This window comes from Cupressus sempervirens, chromosome 8, assembly GCF_028749045.1.
Source record: "Cupressus sempervirens isolate cs-2001-9-10 chromosome 8, ASM2874904v1, whole genome shotgun sequence".
NCBI lineage: Eukaryota > Viridiplantae > Streptophyta > Pinopsida > Cupressales > Cupressaceae > Cupressus > Cupressus sempervirens.
The window spans coordinates 277491085-277505828 of NC_143125.1; the positions used below are offsets into that span (position 1 = coordinate 277491085).

The 14744-nt window shown below is 35.8% G+C and overlaps 1 protein-coding gene across 6 annotated transcripts in view; it reads right to left on the bottom strand.

Annotated features, from left to right (window-relative positions):
- Positions 1 to 927: 927 nt before the first annotated feature.
- LOC149542513 (uncharacterized) overlaps positions 928 to 14744 on the bottom strand; it is a 47762-nt gene continuing 33945 nt past the window's right edge. For 4 of the 6 annotated variants that reach the window (XM_089797448.1, XM_089797447.1, XM_089797446.1 and 1 more), the window contains 2 exons: positions 12201 to 12369; positions 928 to 1485 (listed from right to left, as the gene is read on the bottom strand). In XM_089797448.1, coding sequence (XP_089653574.1) covers positions 1289 to 1485; positions 12201 to 12369 — 366 coding nt within the window. In that variant the 3' untranslated portion in view covers positions 928 to 1288. Of the gene's footprint in view, positions 1486 to 12200; positions 12388 to 14744 lie in introns of all 6 variants that reach the window. The other 2 variants (XM_089797450.1, XM_089797449.1) reach the window with 1 other exon arrangement.

The following is a 14744-nucleotide window of genomic DNA, read 5'->3' on the forward strand; positions in this document are numbered from 1 at the left end:
ATGGTGTTCATCCTGAAGCAGGTCTCAATATCTCAAAAAGAAAAGAAAATAGTTGTAACAAGATTGGACCTTAATTCAAACCTTATATCTAATCATCTAGAAAAGCTTGTTATGGGAAATACAAAGAATCTAGAGTACACAAATATAGGGTTGTACATTTGACAAGAAAATTTGGCAAAAAAATCACCAACTCTGAATCACTTTTTTTTACAGCATTTATCCAAATTAGCGAAATTGACACAAACAGTACCCAGGAGTGGATAATTTCATTTGAGCTCAAGTTGCTGAAAATCTACAAATGATCAATCAACCGGAACCCAAATGCCAATAACGTAATTTTTTCTTGTTGGACTCGATTGCACAGAGCGCAAATTATTTTAACAGAGTAAACTACAAAGAAGGTATGTCACAAAGCCAGCCCATCTCCATGTTACTTCCGTAGAATTGGTAAATTACAAATAAATTAATGTTACAAGCGAGAATGAAAATGTGGAGTAACAACCTAGAAAACATTGAGCATCAGTGACAGGAGTATAACATCAAATAGTGCATCATGACCTTTTACTGTCAGAGCCTATTTTTTAGCCCTTCATTTCATGTATGATCTCAAAACCTTTTTGGCAGCTATAGACAGCATTCACACAATCAATCACCAAGATATTTAACACTTGTATTTACTATTTATCTGACCTAATGTTAAAGCTACCTTGTTTGTGTCCAAGCACAACATAATCTTTTCTTAAGCAGTTTCCACTATAACAAGTACGCCACAATTATAATTATGTGTAAAATGAATGTTTTAGAGTATTCCAATGAAAAAAGAATACATATCAGACATGCCCAACATAACAAGTACGCCACAATTATAATTATGTGTAAAATGAATGTTTTAGAGTACTCCAATGAAAAGAGAATACATATCAGACATGCCCAACATATTTATTCTATAATGGTAAATAGTGGAAACTCTCAAATCCCCAAACAAATAAAAAGCCAAATCTACAATTATTTGGAAGGAAAATGTTTGTCCAGGTCATTGCATTTAAGTGCCATAGGTACATTAACATGCTTTTATAGTATCAATCTTATGCAGTAGCAAACTATCTCCTGATTTTCTTGATCAAAACCCAAGTGACAGTCACCGCCTGCAAATATAAGAAAGCCTGTTGCCATCTACTTATCTGCAACAATCACAGATATAATATATGTCGCTTCACCTTTTTTGAAAAGCCCTGGCATTTGTATTTCATACGACCTTAAAACAGTAACAATTACCACAGTGAAACAATTATCGGCCACCAAACACTGGTTTATCTTTGCGGATGGCTTGTGCCAAATTAAGCTCAAAAAGCTCACACCTGATTGGCATTTCCATCTCATAAAAAGGATTTTTCAAGACATAGTCTGTGTACAATTCATATATTGATTTCAGAAGTAGCTCCATACCCTGGGTTCCAGGTTCACTGACCACAAAAATCTTTGTTCCTGCAAGGGTGGGCAATGCAATAACATCTTGTTCTGAATCATATAATCTGTAAATAACATCTTGTCGACAACTAGCCATTAACATTGTGATCAAGCCCCTTGATGTCTATTTTGTGTCAAGTTGTACTGCTGTAAAGACTTGATATGAGATTGAGTTTTATGCAAACTGAGCAGGGCAGTCAAGTGAATGAGCATCCAACACAAATAAAAGACCTACCAAGTACAGTCAAATACAGAGAAGTACAAAAGCAAGAAAGAGAAACATTAGGCATATTCATGATAGCTTGGAAAACATTCGTCTGGAAATAATTAGGTGCCCCCAGTTATATATTCACCCTAATAGGAGCTTATGGATAGTCATCATTAATTGATTCAAAAAGAAGTTTAGCCCCTCATTGCTCTTGTGCAACATGCATTAAATCCTCTAGATATATGTAACAAGATTGAAAAGGCACCCATCCATGATTCAGACTCCAAATAGAATACTTTCCCAATACATAGATCAAAGATGAAGCACTCCCATCCAAGTTCTATGGCCTGCTGACCATGATTTGTAGTTCGATTCAATGAATAAATTTCTCTTTATTCTCCTCAAGGAGCTAATACCAAAAAAGACTTTTGTGGCTATGCTTATGACGAATGAGGTGTAGTAGAGGAAGCAAAAATGAATAATTATAGCTGTTTAAAATGGTTTTATACCATCCAACTTTGCAGGGAATTCTAGCACCCAACCCTACAAATTGGGTTGGCAAATTGTATGGTCTTTGCCCAGAATTCAAGGATTAGAGCAGATCGACCCCTGATAGGAATTGAATAACAAAGTACATGCCAAATCCAATATGTATGTTTTGAGTTTGCACCTTCCAGGGCCTGACGTCAAGACTACCTAGCCATTATTTCAGAAACAAGTTGTGTTTCTGGGAGACTGGTGTTTGGCCCAGATTTATTGTAATTGGCTGGAGGATATATGTTGAGTAATTTTTAGCAGGAGTCACAGGGAAGAGTTCTGGAGTTTTGTTAGCGTGCAGTTGGAACAGTGGCATTATCCTCAAGTGCAAAGAACACAAGGCTCAGGACATTTTCACTATGTTGATTGCTATTGAATAAAAGAAAAGAGCAAAACTGCTTGATATCATTACAGGTATTAATGTGTTGGTAAGTGCATGGGAATTGTTTGACAAAATGCCTGATTATAATACCACTAAAGGAGTTATGGGAAAGACACATGGCCTGGAAAAAGTCAGAAAAGATCTAGTTAAATTACAACAACAATTAGTCCAAAATTCACAATTTGATGTAAGAACAGAGGTACTTGATATGTATGGTGAATACAACAAACTTCTTCCACATGTTCAAAGAAATTTACCTTTTATTGATTATATGGACTTCATCCAAATCTACAAAACAGGACTGATATGGCAAAAATGAGATATTATGAAATAGACCAAGATCTCCTTGCGAAAGATAGGTACAGATATTTGTATGAGGAAGATAAGTACAGATATTTGTTCTACTTTTTCAAGCCTACTAGTGGTCTTGAAAAAGTAGAGCAACCAACTAGCACACCTTCTCATAATCATGTAGATGTTAAACATGGTACAGGTTTATTGATCAGTAATATGGAGGTAGAGGTCTCTGGCAGGGCTGCAGACACTAGTACTCTTGATAAGCATGTTGATAAAACTTTGGAGGAGATTGTCCAATTAATCAATGATAAGGACTCAACATCTTTTGTGAGTGTTGATGCTGATTTTGATTCAGACTTGCGGGTCACGACATATGGTATGGATTCTCCTTGTTATTTCCGATTACGATGCTGCCCCTAATTCTTTTTCACAATAAATGATGGCATTGATGGTATGAATATTTATGATGATACACTTTCTCCCACCTCATATGCATTTCACTTATCTAATACACCTATTAGTTCACCTCATTTGGAGAAGTTAAATGAAAAAAACAGACAAAAGAATATTGCAGCTGTCACATTTTGATAACATTTATGAGATGGTTGAAAAAACACTTTTAGAGGGAACAATTAGAGAGAAGACAAAAAGGATTCCAAGAGTTCTCACATTTGCAGGTAATTGAGGAAGGAATGAAAACAATGAAATCAGATTACCTACACCTTATAGATCGGGATCATCTCTTTGACCTTACACTGAATTACTCATAAGCACTACTGATGAAGAAGGAAGCAGAATAGACTCCGAAGGAATTCTCACATTTGCAAATAATTGAAGAAGCAATGACAACAATGAAATCAGATTACCTATACCTTTCATATCGGGATCATCTCCTTGACCTTACACAAAATTACTCAGAAGCATTGAGGAAGAAGGAAGCAGAAGTAGACGTATGTACCTATGAGCTCATGAATGCCAAGGACACCCTTGAGGCTACTTTAGAGGTGTTTCGTGAAGTAGAAAATCAGATTGCTGAGTTAAATCAGAAATTAGATTTGGCATGCTCTAATTGAGCCCAACATTCAGATATGACCATTGAGGAGGTGGCCAGTGATGATAGTGTCAGGGCTGATGGGGTTAAGCCAGATTCATCCACTTCAAGTCGGCAGATTGTATTTTATGATGAGCCATTGACGGAGGTTGAGATTATGCATTGTGACTATACAGTGATGAGTGCTCATCACGTTTCGTTTGATCCACATGTGGGGGATTTGATGAGTCACAGGTTTGGATTGACTTAGAGATTGTATCATCCATTGTGGGATGAAGGTCTACCATCTTCGGAAGATGGTATTAGAGGCTGCAAGTATTTGAATCAAGTAACTTACAGGGGCACCAGACAGTTTTTCACTGTAGTGATATGTATCTGAGTGAGTTGCTTTCTTATATGTAACAGAGGTGTTATGCAGATACAGGTTTACATGGTGATTATGGTGTCATCTACCACCAGTTGGATTACTTGCAGAGTCAGCACATCCATAGGGGTCTTATAGAGGTTTGTTGTAGTTATGAGGTTGCTAATTCCTTTAGCGGTTTGTATCTCCTTATGGACAATGGATGTGAGAGTTGTTTTCTTCCAGACCAAAGTATAGCAGAGTTGGGTTTCATTGATGGACTTCACCAATCCTAGCATGGTAAAGATGAAGTCAGAGTTGTGTGACAAGAGTCTGCTGATCTTCTTGGATATGTTTTGATTATGATGGATTTCTCATGTTGGATAGTTGGTGTTGATGTATGTCCTTACACAATTGAGGGAGGTGAGACAGGATGGCTTTTTGAGTCCTCTTTTGAGATGTTTACTTTTGTGACACCTACTATTGAATTACTCCACGATTTTCAGCAGGGTGTTATGGTTTATGAGGTAATTTGGCAGATATTATTCTCTTCATGGACACAGGTATTACAGGAGTTTGTGGGTGATATAAGGGACATCACACAGGTTTTTATTTTGGATCCAAGGATCATAGTGGTAGACTGGTTGCATTCTTATTGTTGGTTCTGCAGTTTGGCATTTCTTGATTATATAGTTACCAGTACAAGCTATGAAGCACCTTGCAAATGGACATGGAACCCTAGTATCGGATTATGAACTCATGATTGCTTGAGGGAAAGCAATCTCGAGTAGGGAGGAATTGTAATGTCCCCATTTTGAGACATTAAGAATTCTAAAGTCAAATTCATAAAATATTAATTTTGGCTTAAGGGAGCTTAATGAAAAGTTATAAAATGGGTCGAATTAATATTATTAAGGGAGTTAAAGGAAAAAGGTACTGAAGGGTCACCGTTTAGAGCATAAAAGAGGAAAGCTTCATGCATTTGAACAATCTTGGATTTGAGATTGATTTTTTGGTTATCTTTGGAGAACGTAAGGAAACTTCGGCTTCTATTTAGGATTTGAGGACGAAAACCCTTAGATTCTTCTTGGGTGGATTGGATGTAGCCCCAATTCATCATCTATAGCAGATTCACACGGAAGGAAAAGACGAAAGGACAAGAAAAAGGAACTGAACGGTCATCATTTTGAGCATTAAAAGATGAATGCATAGGGAAAAGGAACTGAAGGGTCATCGTTTTGAGTATAAAAGGCGAAAGCTTCATTCATTTGAACATGCTTGGATTTGAGATTGATTTTTTGGTTTCTCTTTGGACAACGTAATAAAACTTCAGCTTCTATTCAGGCTCCAAGGATGCAAACCCTTGGGTTCTTCTTGGGTGGATTGGACGTAGCCCCAATTCATAATGTGTGGTGGATTTGCACAGAATTCACATTTGAGATTACAAGTGCATTTATAGTCTCTCTCCAATCTGACTGTGTAGCTATATTTAAGATTGGATTTTGATATCTGGTTATTGTATTGTTGATGTGTAATGCAATGATGTATTTGAGGTATTTTAATGAGCATTTATAAGTTTATTTGCTGGTTTATGTTACTGGTTTGGTTTGCATAACTATTATGTGCTTAAATCTGTTCATAAGAAAAATTGGTAGAATATCCATTCGGGATATTACATGGTTGAGTCCAAATAACTTGCAAATGGCACCAACAATGAGGCAGAGGCTCAAGCTACCCTTCTAGTAGTTGAGATGGCTAAACAAATTAGGGTGGATTAATTGCATCTTAAAGGTGATTTGTAGATTATAGTGAAAGGCATTGCGATGGTTGATCTCATGTATGGAAAATAAGATCGTTACGATGATTGAAAAGAAGTTGATGAGCTTTTGTAATTTCAAAATATCACATATTTATATAGAAGGTAACACTCCCTTGCAGATGCACTATCTAAATTGGGAGTAGATGTGATTTCATGACATAGACTTGAAATGTTGCTAACGCACCATTCAAGTTGATGGCCCCTTGGGCATGTCATTCGTTGGCAGCAGGTGACAGGGGAATGAGGTAATCTCATTAATGAAGGAATGACGGCAATAGATTTGAGGCGATACAGAGTACAGAATATTAATGTGCACATTGCCCAGAGCTAGACTTATTGTAAAGGAAGGAATGAAAGGCAAATCCTCATTTGCATTTGTGGAGGAAGAGGAAAATCAGGAAGGCGCCAATCGACATGTTAGCGAATTTTAGTTTGCAAGCGACAAAGCTGCAAATGTCCTTTAGGGGCAAGATTATCAATAAAGATTGAAAATTGTATTTGCAACTGATGATCCTTTTTTCGTGATCATGGTGAGATGGTTGTTGGGTATGCAGTATTTGATCACTGAAATACAAATATTGCACCAACACTGGCATTTCTTCCGTATTATGTGCTTGGGGACTTGAAGTTGACAGTGTGGAAGAGGTGAGGAGCATTGTGAAATGGTGCGTGAGGCCGGACTGGAGGCTAGGCTTGGGTGCCTTTCTCCAGCATGTGGAACTAGGGAGGGGTTTCAACACAGAATTTGGAGACTGGGTACATGTGCCTGGGTACCCTAGCCACATTCACCCTTTCTTGTGTTGGCAAGCACAAAAAAACAAAGAATGGAGGAAATCAGAGTTGAAGAAAATGCGGCATGTAATACGTGACCATGCAAATGATTGGGAGATGGTAATTTAATTTGGGTCGAAGAGGGAAGAATTTGATAAGGACAAGCCAAGTTCAAATTGGCTGACAACTTTTCGGGGGAAGGCCTGGGTAACGTAGCAACCCATGAACATGGTGGGAGTGAAAATGGGGCGGGCAGAGGTGCAAGAAGGGCATGTGGTAGCACAGTGGTGGCATTTACCCCAGTTTGAAATACTGCTTTCCATGTTCAAGTTGAAATGTCAATTGTTAAAGAAATTTCAGGCAGAATATTATAAGCAGCAAAAAATGATACACAACAGAATATCTTGCTTCATATTTTATTCAATACAGGCTACATATTTATAGGAATTGTAGATCCTACATTAGAGGAAACCAATTATCCAAATATAATGAGGTGTTTGAACTGTGAACTAATATAATAAAAAACTAATTATTTTTGTTAAAGTTGAAAGACCAGATTGGAATATGTATATCTTTTAATTTTCTTGAACAATAATCTTACTAACAATTTGTTTCTTTTGCAGATTATAATCAGAATGAAGGTAATTATTAGTTTCAATGTTTATATAAATCTAAACCAAGAATGGTGGGTTCTGATTATTGTGATTACAATACTGAATATGAATATTTGATGGTGCTCGAACTCTTAGAAAGGTTTGCACTATTTGATTTCTGTACTTACTTTCTAAGACCGATCTGTTTGGATATATGTATAACTCTTGGAGACATGTCAATGAATAGATTCATTGATATGTCTCTCCATAACCTATAATTTGTTTCCTTGATAAGACCGATTCAAATCAGCACCACCACAAAGGTAATTAAGGTGGTTAGTTGTTGGTAATATGTGCAAACATAATCAGACTCGGATCTGATGAATATTTGTACCATTTTCTCATATATTGATTTGCCATCTATGCATATAAATGGCAGTACAAATCGATCAAGTACAGATCGATTAAATCAGTACTATACTTGGAATTAATATTCAGATTATTGTGGGTGATAGATCAATATGATGGTTTGATATAAATGTGTATATACATACATCAATATACACAATATATATTGATGTATGTGTACGCATATAATCTTCAAATCATTGTATTGATGTTATCATTCATTATTATCTAAACAAAGCTATCATTTCAACACTCCCTCTTAGCTAGGAAAAATAATACTCATCCAAGTATAGATCATAACAATATCACCTTGCTTGAAGCAAGAGCCTACAACACAATGGTAAACTGTGAGCCTCTTATCTGGGAGGTCTTGGGTGTGAAACTACTCGAGATTAACTAATAATCGTAATAAATAATCATAACAAATAATAATAATTAACTTTCGCTTCGGCCTCTTACCGATATTTAAAATAAAAAAACAATATCACCTTGCTTGTGATATCAAAAGATGTGATATGCTTAAGAATATCAAGTCACGTGACATTCTTCATAACATCAATATCCACATTATGGCATGTGCACTAACATCAAGTCTCGTGAAGGGATTCTTTTCATGTGTAGAAGATGTTTTAAAACTGGTCATGCGGCAGCTCAATATGGATTAGAGAAAATAAAAATGATCGCTGTGTGGTGGAAAGGTGCTTCAGTACAGCATTATACGGTTGAGAAGAAATCTGAGATTCAAAGGAGTCTCTCCCATGTGGTTGTGGAGGATTGTTTTCTGTGTCTTGTGTCTTCCTCTCAGGCTGATCTGGTTACTAATGGTGTGATTGTTGAGGCTAGAGTGCAGAGGCATGATCCTCAAGTTGACCCCCAAATGCAACAGGGAATGTGCCCCAGTCAGCTATTTCCCATGAGTGTGTTTTGGCCAGCATTTCTGGTGGCATCTGTGATTTTGCTTTGCCTATAGGGAGGATATCTGACAAGGCCCCTGAGTTGGTGGATGTTTTCTTTGTAGGCATTCACTCTCAGGATGTTGGTGGTCCAGTGAAAGGTCTGTTAGCTTGACATGATGAGGCAGCGAAAGTGGAAGAGAGTTGTATAATTCTTAAGGGCAAGAAGGCTAAGACATCTAAGCCCTCTTTTGACATGACTCTTTGTTCCCATAAGGGTGGTGTTAAAGGTAAATTTTGATGGTTTTGTTGGGGGTGCTTGGTCTCGAGTTTTTTCTGGTCTTTTCTCTGGTTTTAACTTTTGGGCTGTGCTTGTTGGTATTTTCTTACGAGTCCGTTGATTGATCCTGATGGAACTCAAATTTTTGCAAAATTTTTGGTCTCCATTTAAGCAATGATGTTGGAGATTTGATGAAGCCTTGTCATTGATCCATGTTAAGATTCTAAAGCACATTGAGAAATTTGTCAAAGAGTATATTATTGTGTACGTGAGGGATCATATTAGAGCCAACCAACTTCATTGTCTCATCTTAGTCAGTTGAGCCTTGAGATTCAAAGAGGAATATAGGCTGCATGATAACAAGGTGCCAAATATTCATATCTCATTTTCTAATCATTAAGAAGATTATGTATTTAAAGCGCAACATTAGATATCTCCTGCAATGATATGAATCAAATTCTGAAAGTGCACGACTCATAGTCATAATTCAGAAGACAATATTGTGAATGTTTCATGTCTTACAACTTGATAATTAAAAGTCCAGACAAAGGGATATGCAGTTAGGTGCAGCCATGAAATCATATAGAGAAGATTGTTTTCAAAAGAGTTAAGTACAGATATCAACTGGAAGACTTTGCAGATCTGACAGGAAAAATATGGACAAGTATGGGATGTTATCTTTAGGAGATGGCTGTATCAGTCAATTGTGCCAAGTGAAATATTTTATGTTCAAGCATCTGCCATTAGTGCTAGCAGATACAGCTGTATATACTGGTCTATGTATCCTCAGTAAAGCCTCTTCTTGAAGCATTGATAAGGAGTTTTGAAAACTAAAAGATATGCAAACATCAGAATGAAAAGCCTTTGATCAATTATGCATCAGTTGATGGAATAAAAGCAACAGTATTAAAATGATATTAGAAAGGGGAAATAAATACTTCAGTAATATCAAACATTTCAAAAAGATTAAAAGCATCAGGTATATGTAATGACAAACACAAGCAATCATTGGAGACCCATCAATAAATACTCTCTATAGTATATGGAGTCAAATTAAGAATTGGTATTGTAATTTTGTGATTATTAAATTGAGACTGGAGGATGCACTGTCGTATTTCTTTCTATCCATCCAAACACTGCCACGGCAAAGGGATTATTATTCAGAGAGATTCCAAACAGAGCTTTCTTTTCATCCACATCCAAAGAGAGTGACCAGAGCCAAGGACTTTTGTCTTCTTTATTTTTTTAATCATTGATATCTGATGTTGCTATGTGTTGCTGCAGGATGAAGAATCACCATGGGAGCAAGAAGTTTCGAACCAAAGACATCAGGTATCAACAGCGGCAAACTCAGAATCATGTACTTTGTCAAGATTCGTTGCAGTTATTGGTAACACGTGGACAAATGAATTAAAGTTTGCTTGAGAGTCCATTAATCCACAAAGGAGGAGCATTGGGCCTGCGACTGATTTTAGGATGAAACTGTGTGGATATCGAATGCACAATTTCCTCACACCATATCGATCATAACTGGAGGTTTATTTGTGTGGGCTGAGCCTTGCAATGGATTGAAGCAATCAATGTAAAGGAACCCAAAATGGATATCATAGTTGCCGTCAAATCTTTAGCAGTTATATGTTTGGAGTTTAATCTTCATCTTAATCAAATTCTTTCTTTGATATAATCGCATAGTTATAAATTGCGATTAGGTATTGTGAAGAGTGGTGCCTTTTCATTTGCACCCTTTTTACCTATATAAATAATAGTAGTGTGACACACAATGGACAATTCATATTCATATTTAAAATTTTACATATTCTATGCACACTTTGATATATTATATTCTTTCATTTGCAAGGAAATGAGCAATTGAAGAAAGCTCGTGGATTTGAATTATTGGGTAAATTTTATGCAATCCGAATATATAAACTTGCAGTAGATGGATCATCCGTAAGGAGTGTCTCTATGTGCAATTTCTATTTCTGGCATAATCTGTACTCGTATCTATATTATTTATTTGATTATGGTTTAAAATATTATTAAGTTGTGTCCTTTATAATTATTTTTTAAATTCTATAAATATTTTAATGTTTGGACAAGTGGACTGGGTCATTAATGCATTTTAAACTTGATAAACATAGATATTGTGAAATATTTAATTGTTTCTGTATTTGTCTAGTTTGTCTCCATATCACAGGAGTTAAGTGCATCTTAGACTAGTTTAACATTGCGTTTATATAATTGATCTGTCACGTCTGAATTGTTAAAATTGTTTATAATTTAAATATATTGAACTTTATAAAGTTGTACATGTCAACTTGTAATATTGACTCTAATTGCCCATTTAATTAAGCAATAGTCTTTATATTACTCTTGAATCGTAATCCATATGCTGGCAACAATTTCATTTCTTTCCATTGAGGAATTAATATATTTATTTGTTGTGTTCATTCTTTATTTAAAACATTATCACATTCATTTATTTATTCATTATTTTCAAGTTTAAAGTTTGTCTATAATTCTTGCCGTTAGGAAAACTTTCAATACATTCGTGTTCTAATCAATCTCCTATGAGCGTCTTGGATCTAAGTGTTTTGTCCAGGATCAAGTACACCTGCCTTGGTTTTGTAAAGCCAAAAACACAGGGGATTTGGATCACATTGATCAATCCTGTCAAGTTGGCCTTAACTGGTTGGATATCCCAGCATCAAGTAGGCAAGGCTCGTAGGATTCCAATCTGCGGTTTTGGGAACCAACAGATCCCATGTCTTTGATTTGGGCATTTTATTCCCATGGTTGTCTAGTGATCTCAATTTCCTATCTTTTAACAATGTTTTGGTTGTAGGTTCCAACTCATTCAAGATCTTGTTGTAAAAGATTTCAGGTCTCTTCAAAACCTGATTTTTATGTTAATCAAAAACTGTCAATTGGAACAAGGGGTTTTTTTAGTACAGTTCTTCTGCAATTTCCATTTTATTATTAATAAAAAACAATAATTGCCAAACCAAAAAAATTGTCTTTGTCCTATTCTAAATTTCTAAATGAATAGAAACATAAAGTACAAGATACAAAAGTCAATGCCACACAGAAATGGGAATTTCTTCAAACAAATTAAGATTACGGATGTATTACCAGAAGGATCATAGTCTACCTGTCAAAGATTGGAAGCAATGAAGATCAAATGTATCTGCCTCAAGCAGTTCAATACCCATACAGCCCACGGTAGGGGACAATTGCTGTGATATTGCATGCATAGAATGCCATAAACTAGCAAGCCTCAAGCTATCATTTGTGTCCATTCGCCCTGCTGATCCATAGTCCTACAGCAATAGTTCCTACTGTTTTTACAATTATACCAATCCAAAAAGCAGCTATAGGATAACACAAACAACATTATTCATCTTCATATCAATTTGAATAAAAAATTCAATACAAAGTAGTCCCAAGAACTACAAAGAAAAATTAAAGATTCAAGCCTCCATAGTCTGTCATGTTTAAATTTAAAAATGTGTATAACGGGAACAACATTTTTGTTTTAAACTCCTTTAAGATCCATCATCTTGAATTGCATATGTTGAGTCTCCAAATAAAAACACTGCTAAAAACATGTAAGGATCACTGTGAAAACAATCATGGTATCAAATTTGTTTTCAGCATTAAGAGTAATTACAAACAATAAGACATTATATTTAATACTAATGTTCACAAATAAAGGATTGCCTTGACTTAGATGGAATGCTGACTCTTAATAATACGTCCCATTAAATTTCCAAAACAGTGTATTGGGCACATTAGTTTCCGGCAACAGCAAAGGATGGTAGTATATTAAAACTTTAAAATATATATAAGAAAAAGTTCATATAATTAAATCAAAATATTGAATACTCTCTGCTTGCCAAATAAAGTGTATTCTGAGAAAAAGATATATCACATACCAAAATGTGCCCAGAAAGGTAAGTTTCCATTTTTTCAACTTCCCTCTACTATTCATAATAATTTTTGTGTCTATGCATTGACCTATCAGTCATGACTATTTGTATCCCATTGATGTAGCTTTTAACTACTGGCAATCTAATTCCCCATGAATTTAATAACGACTCTGTGCTTGTAATGTCCCAAATTATGGGTACTCATATTATGCCCTAGGTTAAATTTTATCAAAACAAGTAGGGTTAAGAGATACCTTTCACTTTGTTAGGAATCATTCATTATTAGATTCTTTAGCTGGAAATAAGAATATTTTTGAAATGTAGATCAAACACTTGATTGCTTAAATCGATTTTAAGATGACTCAACCATAAAAGAGATAAGATGGGGTGACTTAATAGGTTGCCCTAGAGCAGGTATACCATCCCTTTTGGCCTCATGTGGCCCATGCTATCCATATCGAGGAGGGCGGGATTTGTGGGTGGCGGGTATCTAGTGAGGCGTCCAATCATTGTTCTCCTCAATCTTTCCATTTCTATCTTACTTCAAATGATTGAACATCCTTAAGCATTCATTTGCCATGATGGAGGTTATGAAGAGTATTCACGACAGGATACCCAAAAAGTCCATCCTTCCTAGGCCCAAAGGCAGTCCCCTTTGTCCCTCTTTGGCTCCATGGGACTCCCCGGTAATATACCATGAGGTGGTGTGCTTAGAAGGTGACCCTGTCAGTGTTTTCTTGCCTGTAATCCTTCTTTGCCCTGCCATGGCTACTTACAGCAGACAGAGAATATAAACATCCATAGTATTTCATACATACCTCCTATATTAAGGCATTCTTGAACAAGAAATGAAATATATATTAAATCAGAGATAAAAATATATATATGTGAATATGTCTGTATGCATATATGTGTATGCGTGTGTATGTGTATGTGTATGTACTCATACAAGTATACACATAATTCCATACAAAATAGTCATAAATAGATTAATTATGCAATGTATACATCATAAAATACTCGTATCATTGCAGATTTTATAGTGTGCCATAATTTATTATTATTATCTGCTTCTTTCTCCTTTGATGCCTTTTCTTCTCCTTCAATGCCTTCCACTAATTGAATATCTACCTTATATAGTCATTGGGGGAGGACAATGAGTCACAAACCTTACCCCTTCCCAAGAGAGGTGTCTTCTCCAACAATCCATTGTCCCCTCAAGCTTAATTGCATGCCTCTCCATTAGTATTGTGGCTGTTGCCTAATGATTCGTTAAGGGCTAAAAACCACCAATTGTGGAATCTCTTGGTTCACAGGAAAGGAGAGAATGTTGTGGAAGATGAATTTGTTGACCAGGCTTCATGATTATGGAAACTAGTTAAGTCTTATTATAAGACAATTTCCATACTGCAGGTTTGCTTTTCATCTGATGTCAGATTGAGGGCATGACAGATCTGATTGGTTCAATGATTGCATGATTAATATAGACAGTGAATAGATGGAATGGTTGCCTTCTGGTCTGTTTGCCTAATTCCCAATTAATGTTTGATGGATGATTAAATGATTTTGTTTGATTTGATGATTTGACATTGTTGGTAAATGTTTTGTCACTTTAAATTTTAAGCATTAAGATGACTCTATAGGCCCATAAGAATAACAAAACACTTGCAACAAACAGATGGGAAACACAAGTATAATGAACCCATCTCTGAGTTTTATAGGTACAGCTCCCTCGTTTAAAATATGCAATTAATGAATATTGATGT